General features: G+C 36.4%; 6 protein-coding genes across 15 annotated transcripts; 3 read left to right on the top strand and 3 right to left on the bottom strand.

Moving 5' to 3' along the window:
- Window positions 1–100: 100 nt before the first annotated feature.
- On the bottom strand, window positions 101–3446 carry LOC141906412 (Golgi reassembly-stacking protein 2-like). Its single transcript, XM_074795697.1, has 10 exons — window positions 3317–3446; window positions 2878–2958; window positions 2634–2791; window positions 2508–2553; window positions 2178–2264; window positions 1955–2085; window positions 1618–1747; window positions 1411–1534; window positions 1163–1315; window positions 101–1059 (listed from the first exon to the last, which is right to left on the bottom strand). The coding sequence occupies exons 1-10, from the start codon at window positions 3377–3379 to the stop codon at window positions 872–874; spliced, it is 1161 nt and encodes a 386-aa protein (XP_074651798.1). The 5' UTR covers window positions 3380–3446; the 3' UTR covers window positions 101–871.
- A 200-nt stretch (window positions 3447–3646) lies between these two features.
- Window positions 3647–5275, bottom strand: LOC141906263 (transcription initiation factor TFIID subunit 12-like). 7 transcript variants are annotated; one of them, XM_074795514.1, is made up of 6 exons: window positions 5097–5275; window positions 4911–5027; window positions 4641–4814; window positions 4366–4480; window positions 4190–4278; window positions 3647–3814 (listed from the first exon to the last, which is right to left on the bottom strand). In XM_074795514.1, exons 2-6 carry the CDS (start codon window positions 4971–4973, stop codon window positions 3776–3778), a joined length of 480 nt encoding a protein of 159 aa, XP_074651615.1. In that variant the 5' UTR covers window positions 4974–5027; window positions 5097–5275; the 3' UTR covers window positions 3647–3775. The 7 variants fall into 7 exon arrangements, with proteins under 7 accessions (XP_074651615.1, XP_074651642.1, XP_074651622.1 ...); XM_074795541.1 differs by having other exon boundaries at window positions 4917–5027; XM_074795521.1 differs by having other exon boundaries at window positions 4911–5006.
- A 10-nt stretch (window positions 5276–5285) lies between these two features.
- On the top strand, window positions 5286–6346 carry LOC141906254 (transmembrane protein 186-like). Its single transcript, XM_074795501.1, has 2 exons — window positions 5286–5389; window positions 5604–6346. Exon 2 carries the CDS (start codon window positions 5617–5619, stop codon window positions 6322–6324), a length of 708 nt encoding a protein of 235 aa, XP_074651602.1. The 5' UTR covers window positions 5286–5389; window positions 5604–5616; the 3' UTR covers window positions 6325–6346.
- Window positions 6347–6418: 72 nt separating this feature from the next.
- On the bottom strand, window positions 6419–9020 carry LOC141908777 (26S proteasome non-ATPase regulatory subunit 13-like). Its single transcript, XM_074798975.1, has 10 exons — window positions 8913–9020; window positions 8692–8767; window positions 8572–8606; window positions 8422–8477; window positions 8197–8327; window positions 7584–7835; window positions 7377–7502; window positions 7128–7271; window positions 6935–7051; window positions 6419–6616 (listed from the first exon to the last, which is right to left on the bottom strand). Exons 1-10 carry the CDS (start codon window positions 9017–9019, stop codon window positions 6512–6514), a joined length of 1149 nt encoding a protein of 382 aa, XP_074655076.1. The 5' UTR covers window position 9020; the 3' UTR covers window positions 6419–6511.
- Window positions 9021–9285: 265 nt separating this feature from the next.
- Window positions 9286–12697, top strand: LOC141906236 (uncharacterized). Of its 3 annotated transcripts, none has more exons than XM_074795489.1 (13): window positions 9286–9308; window positions 9534–9874; window positions 9946–10105; window positions 10195–10365; window positions 10437–10528; window positions 10600–10905; window positions 10973–11144; window positions 11232–11454; window positions 11536–11625; window positions 11699–11901; window positions 11987–12178; window positions 12265–12436; window positions 12518–12697. In XM_074795489.1, exons 2-13 carry the CDS (start codon window positions 9543–9545, stop codon window positions 12613–12615), a joined length of 2211 nt encoding a protein of 736 aa, XP_074651590.1. In that variant the 5' UTR covers window positions 9286–9308; window positions 9534–9542; the 3' UTR covers window positions 12616–12697. The 3 variants fall into 3 exon arrangements, with proteins under 3 accessions (XP_074651590.1, XP_074651583.1, XP_074651594.1); XM_074795482.1 differs by lacking the exon at window positions 9286–9308 and adding an exon at window positions 9319–9449; XM_074795493.1 differs by lacking the exon at window positions 9286–9308 and having other exon boundaries at window positions 9794–9874; window positions 9953–10105.
- Window positions 12698–12737: 40 nt separating this feature from the next.
- LOC141914753 (tRNA 2'-phosphotransferase 1-like) lies at window positions 12738–14645 on the top strand. Of its 2 annotated transcripts, none has more exons than XM_074806043.1 (9): window positions 12738–12875; window positions 12988–13298; window positions 13374–13464; window positions 13547–13722; window positions 13802–13900; window positions 13999–14071; window positions 14233–14289; window positions 14367–14471; window positions 14543–14645. In XM_074806043.1, the coding sequence occupies exons 2-9, from the start codon at window positions 13278–13280 to the stop codon at window positions 14557–14559; spliced, it is 639 nt and encodes a 212-aa protein (XP_074662144.1). In that variant the 5' UTR covers window positions 12738–12875; window positions 12988–13277; the 3' UTR covers window positions 14560–14645. The 2 variants fall into 2 exon arrangements, with proteins under 2 accessions (XP_074662144.1, XP_074662143.1); XM_074806042.1 differs by having other exon boundaries at window positions 13802–13908; window positions 14001–14071.
- Window positions 14646–14719: the final 74 nt, after the last annotated feature.

Raw genomic sequence — 14719 nt, 5'->3', positions numbered from 1 at the left:
TTTCTGGTGATCTTAGGATACATTCGCACAGAGATTCCTCTGGAAAAATGAAACACAAAACGACAGTTTTAATTTGATAAATTACAATTTATTATCGATACATTAACATACTCCAGCTAACAGCCCCGAAATATTTATGCACATTTTTCTGAACCCAAAAAACATAAACTCCTCATCCAGCCATTAAAAAAAAAATTTGTAGAAGATTTAACGGACTATGTATAAATTTTGAATTTCATTTTGCGGTTTTAATACAACATCTGCAGTACGATAATGAAATTGATACATACAACCTGTATTAACAACTGATCAGCAGAAATTACATATTTACACATAGTATATCAGCAACGATGACGTGTTTTAGGAACGTTGAGCACAATTTGAATTTTACAGAGAAGAATCGATATTGCGGTAAAGGATATAGAACAAGACTGGTGTAGATTGAACATTCAATGACAGCAGAAAAACTCCTGTCACACGCACGATGACTGACAACTTAGTTCCTAATCTAAGCATGAATAAATAGCGAAAATGAAAATAAAGAAATGATCCAGAACCAAAGTGATTTAAGCGTAAATGAAATGTATCTAAAATTTCCTAAATCCATTCATCTTTCAATCATGCAGCAGGTTTGAAAGATAACCGTAGATTTTCTGTACGTAGTTCCAACTCACATTTACTTTACACGATACATTAATAGAGAGAAATTCTATATTATAAATAAAACAGTAATTATTCGAGTTTAGTTGATTGACATCACCACGTTGACGCACCACAACGAATTACAAACTTTACTCGTCGCACATCTTACTTTCTCACGATCATAAATCCTTCAGTTTTTACACGGTTTAAGCGCATTTTTAGTTCGATATTATGAAGCGACTGGCTGCGTCGGTTCTCCAGAACCCGCGATATTGTCCACTTTGACTTCCGATGTTTGAGATGTAGTCGTATTTATGGTAAGATTTGAAATATCTGGTAGCGTTGTCGGGGGCGGAAGGTTATTTACAGCGGGCATTGTTGGTAATGTAATATTAGTGGTTAACGGTACCGGGTAACCTGCAATGATGAACAAATCAGTTTCAATAATTCAACGATATTAGGACGATATAACGTCAAATCGAGCCAGGCTGCTTAGAGTGCTCTATTCAATAATATCTACCTGGATTATTTAGATTCAGAGGAATTGAAACTGGTGGCATGCCTGGTATTGAGATTGGTGTTGTTAATGGCGGTAACGTCGATAAAGATGGTAACGCGCTTATATCTGGTAGAGGTGGCATCCCTGGTGGTGGCATAACCGGTGCTGCATGACCTGAAAAACGACATAGGAATAATTCATGTATCACACCCCCTAACGATTCATATTATGATTCTATTTTGCCATAATTAATAGTATTTTATGGGTACCTGTAGGGAGTGGTGCGACAGGAGGGATGACTGGTATAGTTGGTGTACCAGCCGTCATTGCGGGACTACTCATAGTAGTTGTTGTATTGACCGGTGCTACTCCAGGACTTCCGGATAACGATACCTACAGTAATAATAACATAGATTAACTTTACTGAGTACATCATAACATTAATACAATTCACTTGAACTAGCTTAAGTAAATACCTCAGAGAATCCATCAGGTGTGGGGTTCGTAGGAACTGTTTGAGATAAAACCTGACCTAAATCAGCGGAAGATGGAAATTGTCTCGTCGGAATACGATGTAAATAACCGTATCCAATACCACAACCCAAACTGAAATAGTTTCAAAAATAAATCCATCATTATTATCATAACTTATCAATGAAATTTCTAATGTGCCAATACTGGTAGAGTAAATCTAGTCTCTCTCAGACATGGCCAACTTTTGGCTAACTCTAACAAGATCATTTTTATATCCTTTCTTATATCTGATCAAAACTTTTGACTGATTTTGCCAGTCCCGGTAAGACGTGTACGTACCTTCCTTCTCCACCCCATGAACCGTTAGGAGTAATAGTCACCTCGCGACAACTATCAGCGTCTGTATTATAAACATACAGCTTGAGAGGTTTACCTTCGTGCGATTCAATCAACGTAAATAAATCTTCACTCTGCGCGAAAAAAAAAACATATATTTACAAATCATCGGTCGAAATAAAGATCGTAATTCGGAATGAGTTGTAATGAACGGCGCGCGCAATACCTCGTGTAAAACTGAATCTGCACCAATTATATAATCTGTATTTGATCGTAATGATGCCAAATCAGCTGGTGAGTTGGGTTGCACTTCCTGGAATAGGAATCGAGATATCATATCAAATATTCATCTCTTCATAAGTAGACTCTGCCACAATTTCATACACTTAACAATGAATGAGCACTGCCCCTTTTTAATGTTTCAGCAAATGGAGAACACTGGAACCTTAGTCAAACTTTCAGCAACAGACCCCAGATTCTAAACTCGAGTATCAAATGAAATTGTCCCAATGCAGAGCTTGAATCCGATGTTTCTCTGAATATCAAGAAGACTTACCAGTACATGCCATACATTCTCATTCGCTCCTTCGAATGAACAAAATCTTAAATAAAAGCAGAACATTAATTAAATAAAGGAATGGATCGAATAGAACTATCGGAAAACAGTGAAATAAACACTTACCTGATACTGACGCCTAATAAACCTTGTCCTCCCCAATTATGACTGGGCGTAATGGACACTTCTCTGACATTTTGAGTTTTGCTGCTGTAAACCATCATTGTCACCGGTTTCTCTATGTTTGATTTTAACGTTTCTTTCAAAGTTTCATTGTCTTGATTCTGAAAACGCAGATATCGACATAATAACGAAAATAGCTCAGAAATCAAGAACGCAAAACCGCCACAAAACAACAATGAATACTCACCAATCGAGAGTTCCCTATTGCGACAATGAAATCGAAAAATGCTTCAAGCCCTGCAGCACTTCCAGGTGAATTATCCTGGACCTGGAAAATCATAGATGCAAATTTTAATTGATATGAAAATGATGATCGAATTGATGATGTTGGACCACACAGTTCACACCTTTACGGCCTCTCTTGTTGAGCCATGGCATCCCTTTCAATTGAATGAAACATAAATGAGGTGGTTGGCCTTTAAATGCAGTCCAACCAAATATATGGGTTTAAACTTTTATCTAAATAACACCAATTGTGCGTAAATTTTAGCATAGTAGTATTTTAGTAAGACTTTTGAGAGGGTTTGGAATTTTGCACAGCCGGTTTGAGAGTGCATTCAATTTTCCAGTAGTGAAACATAAAAATTTGGCTTTTAAAATGAAATCATTCACTGGACATTACTTACCCTCAATACATGATATCCTTCAGTTCCACCGCCAGGTATCTCAACACTTTGAGATCCTCCCATTTTACGATTTTATCAGGTTTTTCACCGGCAAAAATAACAAATCGATCAAACCGGATCCAATATGGCCACGTACGTGGCAAATTCAATCCAATTAATATAAATTGACTTTTGACAGTTCACCCGGGTTCGAACCCCGAATTATCACAAAGCGTCACTGCGGTAGAAACTTAAATTTAATAGACCAGTCAGCCCCTCAGTCAATATTTGAGAATATCTCCGCAATAAACAAAACATTATTATTTCAATATAAATTTATTTGAAACCCAATAGATAGATATTATAATTAATGTACATGATATTTAATAAATTGTATGCTTTGTACAGCATTTCAGTCTGGGTCCAATAGGTTCAATCAGGCCATTACAAACTCTCAAAAGTACAATTACAACTTCTTCATCAAAACTTCTTCATTGTTTTTCGGATCAATGCCATTCTCTGTAAAATGATAGTAAATGAAAATTTCAAGGTTTTTCAGCAATTTCACATAAAAACGGTATAAGAATCAATTCTTTAACCCTTTCAGTGCTGACTAATCAATACCCTACAGTGCTGCAGATAATTTGAAAATTTTGAAAAATTCCACCCAATCGTGTTGAATAACGGGAATACCACTATAGTGCGTCTACACCGCGGTGCAGTGTATTGTTAGTAACTAGTATTCCACTATGTTTGACAGGTGCTACCATCATTCAATAGCGATAAAAACGAATTACTAATTACATCAATACACCGCAGTGCGGTGCACTAGCAAAATCCATCACCAATTCATACACCGCACTGCGGTGTAGACGCACTGAAAGGGTTAAGTACCTGTTTATGAGCCTCAGTCGTCGTAGCTTTCTTATAAGGTCGCAGCTCATCAGAACCAAAACCAGGAATCCACATATTCCAATTTCTCTCTGTAAGAAATGAAAATAAGTTTTATCAAGGTTGCAAGATCTCTAAGACATACATGCAAAATGTGGATTTATTAGCTTTATCATTACCTAAATGCAGTTGGACATCTTTTACTTCGAGTGTATTTGACTTTCTGTGTTTAGCTAATGCACTTGAAGCATTAACAATATTTTCAATAAAGTCATCGGCAATGTTGATAAGTAACTGAAATAAACAACAAAAGGATAGGGTTTCAAATCATCAGTGTTAAACTGAATAACCATTGATGATTTTATAAAGAACTAAGAAATGTGTGGGATTTCAATAGTTACAACGCTGAGTGTTTTATCAATTGTTATGAATTAAATGATGAAATCAACTTTACTTCTTCGACATCATCATCTAACTGTTCCAACGGATCAATCTCTTTGACGAGCTCTTGAATTCTTCGTTTGTCAAGGATTCTATTTTCATTTAACGACCCGGATGGTAGTTTATTCATTACTGTGCTCTGTCCTTGCTGCGTACCAGTAGCAGCGGCCGAATTCTGTACTAATCCCTGTAAATAAAAAAAGCAATACAAAATCATCTCTTAAATATTTCCAAAAAATCAATATCTGTGACATGCCGATAAATATCATAATGAATGTATTACCTTTACCTGTTGCTCCATGATTGGAGTCTTGTTAGGTACTGTAGTCGTAGAAAATGGATCCATCGACGTTGAAACCACTGTCAGATGAAGACAGGTCTAGCAATAACAACTTTTGAACTAGTAGACCAACAATAAACTGAATTTAGATTGTAATTTGTTGATGACAGTTTTTTAAACATCACTCACTCATCGATCAGTCAGTGGCTGCTTTTGTCATCAGCATTACTGAAATAAGCTCATCAACTATCTAAAATCACGAGCATAATTACAGGCTAGCCCGAAATTACTTCAAACTCTCTTGAATACGATTTCACTTTAGAAAACAAACAGAACTCACAACATCAGACAAGCCGGAAATAATACTAAATAGTTACAGGGAAGGTTGTGAGATGGCGCTGTGGGGTTTGAGGGGGCTGTGACCTCAATACCTCATTCACCAGTTTATTACGGCGTATCTTTCGAATCGCTCCTGTTAGAAAGTAAGATAATAAGCTAATTAGCTAATTCAGAATAATACACGATGAATATTTCAGTTGAAAGATGTGATTTTTTAGAATTTCACGGTTGATTTCCTCAATTCAAGTCAATGCATTCTTATTCTCACAAGATGGCAGCACAATATGGTCATGGAAATATGCTGCAATTTTTGCGGGTTGTTTTCAGACCACCTAATTATACATTGTCGTATTTCAGATATATCTCAAGTATGTCGAGATTAGCGTGGAAAAAGTTATCCGAAATCTCAATTCGGATATCACAGCTAACTGTTCAGCCAAGGATCTTGAATACTTGCTTTGCTAATGCAAGGAGACCTACGAATTGGAGTTGTCACAATGTCTGTAGTAGAAGTGAATTCCACAATAGTGTACTGCTGAAAAATGATCAAAATCTCAATAAACAAAGTGAAAGTGTTAAAACTGGATCAACTGAAGACTTTGAACTGATTTACAAGTTTCCCTATATCGTACACATGCGTGTCATATCTAGATTGAAACTATATCAAACTGGATTAGTTGCATTGATGGCACCACCTTTAGCATATCTTCAGTCTACAGGAGTCATAGATCCTGCTTTAACTGTTGGCTTTGGAGGAATGTTCTTACTCGCTGGAGGAATGCTAGCAGTTATGAGTGAATTCTTCAGAAGAATCATCGGATTAATGAGTTTATCCAGAGACAAGAAATTATTGAAAGTTTCTCATTTGACATTTTGGGGTAAAAGGCGTGATGTTTATATCGATCCTATGGATGTTATACCATTAGTCGAGTGTTCGGACAACAGCAGTGATATTTATATCAAATTCCTACGTTATAGCAAAACAGATAAACTTTTATTTAGTCTTCGATTTGGAGGTATAAAAGACATGGAGAAATTCTGTGAAGTCTTCGGATCTGAATGGAGAAATATGTCCTAGATCCAAATCAAATAAAGCACAAAAATTGATGAAATCCTCGTTTCTCTTAATCGATATCTACCAGCGTTGAACTAACCGAGAGAGGACAATCAACTTATCTTTTATATACAACACAATGATTTATTATACTTTCTATTTTTACACAGGAAAGAATTGAAAAACTGTACAAGGAATCGCGCTATTGAATTCATCTATGCATATCAAGAATATCGTGAGCTTTCACTTCAACCATCATCTCCATAGATTTCACTTCTTCACACCACAATTTCAACTTCTGTTGCATTATTCCAATCTGCAATTAATACATGAGACAGAAGATAAAGATTTTTGAATATTGATAAATGAACACGCATACAGCGGATCTGTCAAGTCAGAACCTTTCAAGAACACCATGTTAAGGTGATGCCCGAAATGGATTATGGGTTAGTGTTACATATGAGGTGATTTACGGTAGACTTGAGTGCCAAGTCATCTCGAATATTAAAACCATCACAACGGAATATGAATCGAATTCCATTTATTTGAACTATTGCCGTCTTCAAATACTAATCACTGAATTACGAGGAGTCTACTGTTTCTCTAATTGTACCAAAATTAAAGTCAATTTTACCTGTTCTAAATCTAAGACTCTGGGTTGAACCCACGTCATGTGACATTTCTGTTCGACTTGATCGATCGAACCTCTCACTAAATCTAATGACAAAGCTTTCATAACTAGTAGCTCCACCTGTAAATTAATATTTGAAATTTAACACTACAATTCTTAGGGATCCAATGACGGTGTCTTTACTGAATGAACTTACGTCATTCACATCAACTTGAGCCGCCTTCGATATTTCATCAAACGCTAACTGACGACTATTCGCAGGTCGCTTGAAAGTCATTTCCATTAAACTCAATAATCGGATCTTTTCCAATAGGAAATTTTCAGCTTTCGCCAAATCGGCCTGAAATTAAATTGACATCGATATTAGACTAGCCTTTAGTTGCAAGGAATCAAAACTAATCAATAGGAATGCTCTCTATTATTTATTGCTGGAATCGTAAATTACCTGTTTTGTCCAGACAGATTTCTGGCTGATGAATTTAGCTACATTTCCGCTGTTAAATATGAACAATAAATCGACCAACCACTGAGAGGAACCACCTTTCAAATCTTTCAGAATATCATGGGCAAGCTACGAATACAATAAACACAACAATGACGTATTTTAATAATCAATTATCCTGACTATGTTAAATCATCAACAAATACTTACAAGTTCTCCAAAGTTGTAAACACCTTTTCCTAATAAAGCGGCTAACGCGAGATTAAACGCTCGTTCAGTTCGTTCTTCAGCCGCGATATCCCTGAGTTCGGTGCACCCTAAATACCGTAACGCATCTCTATAATACGCCGCATGATCGCCCATCAGCTTATGATAGTTACTCGACAACTCGTAGTAACGACCGTGAACCGGAGTCACACCATCGAGACCTTCAACTAGTTTACCAACACTTTCTACCAAAACCTATCGAAATATATGACAATATGATATATATATATATATATATATATATATATATATATATATATATATATATATATCATAATGTGCCAATAAAGCCAAAGAAAAAAACCTCATTTCTGTTGCAAAGTTGACCTATGCACCCTGTACGTCAAACCCTATGCATCAAGCTAACTAGCAGACCCAGCAGTTATAGAAACAAACTGATTCCAAATTCTATTGCAGTTTACTAAAGCGACCTAGCCGATTAGGAGACAGAGGTAATCGCTTAATTTTAGTTTAATCACTGAACCCACGACCCTGTTGTAGACAATATGCTGTCTGTGCCCCTCAGAAACAACCTGCTGTCCAGCATTGGTCGTACCTTTGTTTTTTCCAGATCTTTCTGTTGTAAATGGACATTAGCGATCGATGTTTGACAGAGAATACTGGCTTCTTCATTTGTTTTTACTTTGTCTCGGATCTTTTCTAGGAATTCTATCGTAGCAGTCGGATCTGTGATATGAGAGAAAATTTCAAGTATATTATCAAAATATCTTATTTACCAGTAAGATGCAAGGAAATGGGATTAAATTGTGTACTGAATTACCTGGTATTTGTCTAGCGATGAACAAAGCGATTTCGACTAATGACAGAGGATTTATCCTATCAGAAAACAAAAATTGAATTCAAGTTGTCATGCTTCCAATAAGAATAAGACAAATAAAATTAAAGGTTATTTTACTCAATATATACCGACCTATGATCAAAATCAGCTAGAAAATTATCATACATCTGAAATGCCAAACAAAAATCTAGAATAAAACCTAAATCATTCCTAAAAACAAACTGAAAAATTCATTTGCGTATAACTACTTACAGATACAAGTCCATCACCAGCAAATTCATTATTCTTTACAACTTCGACCAAACGTAGCGTAAGTTGATGCCATAATCTATGTAAAAGTAAACATGACATTTCTTAACGCAAATTACGCAGACTAAAAAGTGCTGCATCATCTCGCATTAAATTCACTAGGAAACAAAATAGAGAGATATGATATAAAAACGAAAGATCTGCATATGAAGAAATATACTTACTTTTTGTTATACAAGTCCTCTAATTCTCCCCAAATAGCGGCAACCGAAGGAGAACATTGTGTTTGTCTTTCCGCAAGAAAACCGGCAACATTGCGAGTAGTCGCCATTTCTAATAATTACCGCATGTAACCGACTGATGACTTGTGTTACACTAATTAGAAAATACTTATCATTCTGGAAGATTTTGGGTCGAAATTATTGGTTTTACATTGCAGAATATATGAATAATGAGTTCTAGAGTAAAACTTTCAAAAATTAAAAGTAAAAACGTGTTCCATTTTCTCAAATAGTTTACGGTTTCAGTTGGTAAATAGTATAAGGTAAGCAATAAGGTACGGATTTGGATTTGAAAGGTTTAATATGCGGTAATGGACTGAGAAGTGGATTACAAGACCGGTACGGGACCTGTCAAAATTGTTTAAATTCGATATTTTCGTCTTCCTAAGCACGAAATAGACGTTGTCATCTTATGGTCGTAGAATGTTTATGTTTTTATAGATGGTTTAAACTCTTACGATGAATGTGAATGCAGAAACTGTAAAATAAGAGACGAAAAATTTGCTTTTTTACAAAAGATTCCCCGTTCAAGTTTATTATTGCACTCTTCTATTTCTATTGCAGCTAAAAAAGATGAAGAAGATAACGACAGTGGTTTGGATATTTTTGGCTTTTATTGTGACGAGGACAGTGTCTGGTACTGTGAAATATAAGTTCCCATTCTGGAACCCGTCACTTTCCTGGGACACTCGAGTCAATGATCTCATATCGAGACTGACAGATGAAGAAATCGTCCTGCAGTTAGCGAGAGGTGGAGCTGGTAAATATGGAGGGCCTGCACCGGCAATACCGCGGCTTGGTATTAAACCGTATCAATGGAATACCGAATGTCTCCGCGGTGATGCTCAAACTGCTGGAAATGCGACAGCTTTTCCTCAATCTATCGGATTAGCCGCTGCATTCAGGTGAGTGTGATGTCAGCCAAATCATTTGAAATATCTTCCACGATGCTTATGTATCTATATTGATGTTTTAGTCCTCAGCTTATCAGAAATGTGGCGGCCGCGACCGCGATGGAAGTTCGCGCGAAACACAACGATTTCATGAAAAGAGGGATGTATTTTGATCATACAGGACTGAGCTGTTTCAGTCCTGTAATCAACATCATGAGGCATCCTTTGTGGGGTCGAAATCAGGTAAATTGTTCGTTCAACTTGCTCCAGAGAATTCATATGTAACCATTTTCAGGTATTGAGATATCGTCAAAACTTTTTCTCTTAAACAGGAAACTTATGGAGAAGATCCATTTTTGAGTGGTGTATATGCCGAACATTTTGTAGCAGGCATTCAGGGCAAACATCCCCGATACTTACAAACAAACGCTGGTTGTAAACACTTCGACGCTCATGGTGGGCCAGAGAATATTCCAGTACCAAGAGTCTCATTTGATGCAAAGGTAAATCGTTCTACATCGTCAACATCGATACATCATCATATCTGAACTATAATGTACTTGTTTCATTCCAGGTATCTATGCAGGATTGGAGGCTCACATTTCTGCCCCAGTTTGAAGCTTGCGTCAAAGCAGGAGTTCATTCCGTGATGTGTAGCTATAACAGGTATTGACCGATTCCTTGAAGGGAAATATAGCATTAATGAAATGAGATTATTGACTTGTGTATTATTTCAGTATAAATGGAATTCCTGCATGTGCTAATAGTGAACTATTAACTGAAATCCTACGAAAAGAGTGGAAATTTACTGGTTATGTGGTCAGCGATGAAGGTGCTATAGAATACATCATTGACTTTCATAAATACTTGAACAATAGCTTGGATACAGCAGTCGCATGCATAGAAGCTGGAACTAACTTGGAACTTTCGGGCAATGATAAAAATGCAGTTTACTTGTCATTATTGAAAGCTGTGAAAATTGGTCGAATAACTCGTGAATTACTAAATGAACGAGCTAGACCGCTGTTCAACACCAGAATGAGGTAAAGTTTTATAAACTGTTGACTTTCGTCCGTTTTCTTTTCTGCCATGTTCTTAGTTGTTATTTAGACTTGGTGAATTTGATCCAGCGGCAATGAACCCGTACGCAAATGTTAACTTATCTGTGGTCGAAAGTGTGGAACATAGAATGTTAGCCGTAGAAGCTGCTATAGAATCATTCATATTACTGAAAAATATGAACAGTTTTCTGCCTTTATTGAAAAAATACGAGAATATTTCTGTAAGTATACTGTAAAATATTGTGTTGAAATACATTAGTTGGATGCTAGTTGGAAAAAATGTTGTTAAATTTTGATATTCATTTTAGATAATCGGACCAATGGCTAATAACACTGTTCAGTTATTTGGCTCATATGCAGCAAGAACTGATAAATTCTATAAATCGACACCACTCTCAGGTTTATCAATGCTTGGAGATAAAGTTTACTATGCTGCAGGATGTACCGATACACCTTGTGAAACATACCATAGAGATTCAGTGATTAGAGCAGTTCAGAACTCACATCTTACAATACTTTGTTTAGGGACAGGTTAGTGGTCTCTGGGAAGTATCAGTATGCGAATACCAACTGCGAATATCAACTTTTACTTTGGTATGTTTTGAATTCTAGGTATCGCTGTAGAAACTGAGAACCATGACAGACTGAATTTGAAACTACCTGGAAAGCAAAATGAACTCATTAATGATGTTGTCTTACATAGTAAGTCACGAAACACTCTCTTGGTATTTCTGGTATGAATAACTCCTTTAGATGATATACATCTGATTTCTAGGTGGTGGTGAAATCATCTTGCTACTATTTAGTGGCGGCCCTGTCGATATACAATTTCCATTGGTACAAGAAAAGATTCCAGCCATTTTGCAGTGCGGATTTCCAGCACAGGCAACTGGAGATGCTTTATTGCGACTGTTGACCGGTGATCGCGCTAATCCTGCTGCTAGATTACCATACACCTGGTACAAAGACTTGTCACAGGTCCTGGATCCTTTCACCTAATAAAAAGATATCTGAATTGATATTACTGACATGATGTGACAGAAATTATGATTACTTCTTTCAGGTTCCTCCAATGGTTGACTACAGCATGAAAAATCGAACATACAGATATTTTACTGGTTTGCCTACGTTTCCATTTGGTTATGGATTGTCATACACTAATTTTCATTATTCTAGTTTAAGAACATCTTTCATTAAAATGGAATTACTTGTTCAAGTTACTGTTGAAAATATTGGAAGTTATGACGGTGATGAGGTTAGAAATCCAGAGGACGCCACCCTTATTGAAAATTTTATGATTTGGCTTTAGTTAACATTTTGTATTGATTTTCTTTATTACAGGTAGTGCAGGTTTATCTGTTATGGCTGGAAGAACCACAAATGCCTAACATACAGCTTATTGCATTCGATCGTGTTTTTATACCGAAAAAATCCAGGCAAACTAAAGTATTTATGATCAAAGTAAAGCAGTTGTCAGTGTGGGATAAAAAACATGGGTTCATCTACAAAAAAGGTAATATATTATTGTTGAGGCCTGATATCTGATTGGGATAGAAATTGCATGGATCAGCGAAATTCAACTTCCTCTTTACAGGTAGCTCATTCATTTTATCAGTTGGAGGACAACAACCGCATCAGCAGATACATCTTCAGTCCAATATTCTCTCCGATACGATAACTATTCCACAATGAAATTCATCTCAGCTTGGAATTGCGAACGAATAATCGAAACAAGTCATTTTCCTCCTATGCATCCTAAGCTAAATTTTATGTCTTGAGAATAAAGTTTCTATTTTTACATTTAAAAGGTTACTCTTTCTGGTTATGTGCATTTACACTGGATCGGTATCTGAATTCGGTTGAAATAGTCCCAACAATGGGAGACAGTCTTCAAACAGACGGAGGATAGAAACTTGACCGCAACTGGGGGTACCTTTCAGCAATGCCACAGGGTCAGTAATTACTGGTTTCGAACCTGGGACACCCCTGTTCGTACTCGATACAGCATCAGGATCACTGATTCAGTGTTTTATTTATTTATTTTACACTCAAATCACATTACAGGTAACAAGGGCCGGATAAAACAAAATTTACAGATTTTATAAAATGCTGTACGGTGCTGCCGCTATAATCAACATTAGCGGATTTCGTATTAACTAACAGGAACTCACTCTGGCAGTAGACTCTACCGCGCGATGTTATTGTAAAGTCAAGGTCGCTGACTCATTTTGACAGTTGCTACTGTATGGCGTAATAGTTTGTAATTTAAGAACCCCTACACCATACTACACAGATTGTGGGCGACGACATCATTACAGTTGGATGAATTACTTGCAGGTAGATCAAATCTAGAGATGGCAACCGCGTCCAATCAGGTTAGTGCTTCAATCTTCATCAAAAGTTTTTAAAAATCTAAAAAACAGTGTTGTCTGAGCTATCTTAATTTTCAGCTTGATAAGAAAAATCTCGTAAGACTTTCAAAAGATCTGTCTCGAATATTACGACACAGAGCTCATGATCTGGGTATCAATATCGCTGATGGTAAGTTGTATTGGTCAATCGCAGAAGCTCGCCACTAACGGTATCTGGTTCGCGAGAATATCCGACGAATCTTTCATTCCAGATGGTTATGTTTATGTCGATGAACTACTAAACCTACCACACATGAAGCGAACAAGTTTTACAGAAGCTGATATCAAACATGTTGTTTCTTCCAATGATAAACAGAGATTTACACTTAGCACTGATGAAAGTAATGGGAAATTGAAAATCAAAGCCAACCAGGGACATAGCATTCAAGTATGGTCTAGTTCTTAACCATATATACTTTGGTTCTTAGGAAAGTATTGTAGATCAATGAATTACAACTGTGTTTCAGGTGAAGGAACTTGCTTTGAAGAAACTGATGAGTCCTACCGATATTCCAGAGTGTATACATGGTACTTATTTCAAGAATTGGCCATCAATCAAACAACAAGTAATAGGAAGTTATTTTTTATAAAATATCTAGCAGAATTACTGTCAAATGGGATATGTACACTATTATAAGTCCGTTCTTTGTTGTTGATATTTCAGGGTTTACACAGATGTAATCGTACTCATATTCATTTTGCTGCTGGTTTACCTGGAGATGATGAAGTCATTAGTGGTAAGACAAATAACATTACCAGATGAAGGGACTTCAAATAGTTCTGCCCATTTGGTTGGTTATACCTAGGTTATTCATGGGAAATAAAGCTACCACAGTTTATTAACCTCACCCTCTTTTTCCAAAATGATAGAATTTATTCGTACTCTATTTTGTTTTAGGTATGAGAAAGAGTTGCCAGCTGATTATTTATATAGATGTGGAGAAAGCAATGTCAGGTAGGATCCAATCTTTTAACCGGTTATGCATTCTCTCATTTGAACTGTTGAAAATAATCCTTGTAATTTCTGTTCAGATGGAATGGAATTTCACGAATCGAGTAACAAAGTGATTCTTTGTGCAGGAAATAAAGATGGATTTATCGAACCGAAATACTTTAAGAAAGTTATCGATAGAAAAGGTAAATTCAAGCAGAACCTACATCTTCAATGAAAAGCTGTTGCCTCATGTTTCATAAATATCTTTTTACAGGGAATCCTATATCCTGATGCGATTTCAGTTGCAGTTTAGATGTCTTTCCTTTTTGTCGATAGCAGAATGATATTTTAAATAAATTTACATTATGTTGCACGAATCATCAGTGTCTTTATATTCCTGGTTTGTCGGTGATCAGACCTTCTCATCCTCATATTTAAAGCTCATATTTAA

The sequence above is a fragment of the Tubulanus polymorphus genome, chromosome 1 (assembly GCF_964204645.1).
Source record: "Tubulanus polymorphus chromosome 1, tnTubPoly1.2, whole genome shotgun sequence".
In the NCBI taxonomy this organism is placed as follows: domain Eukaryota; kingdom Metazoa; phylum Nemertea; class Palaeonemertea; order Tubulaniformes; family Tubulanidae; genus Tubulanus; species Tubulanus polymorphus.
The sequence above is the reverse complement of the archived record's forward strand: the minus strand, read 5'-3'. Positions and strand labels throughout refer to the sequence as shown.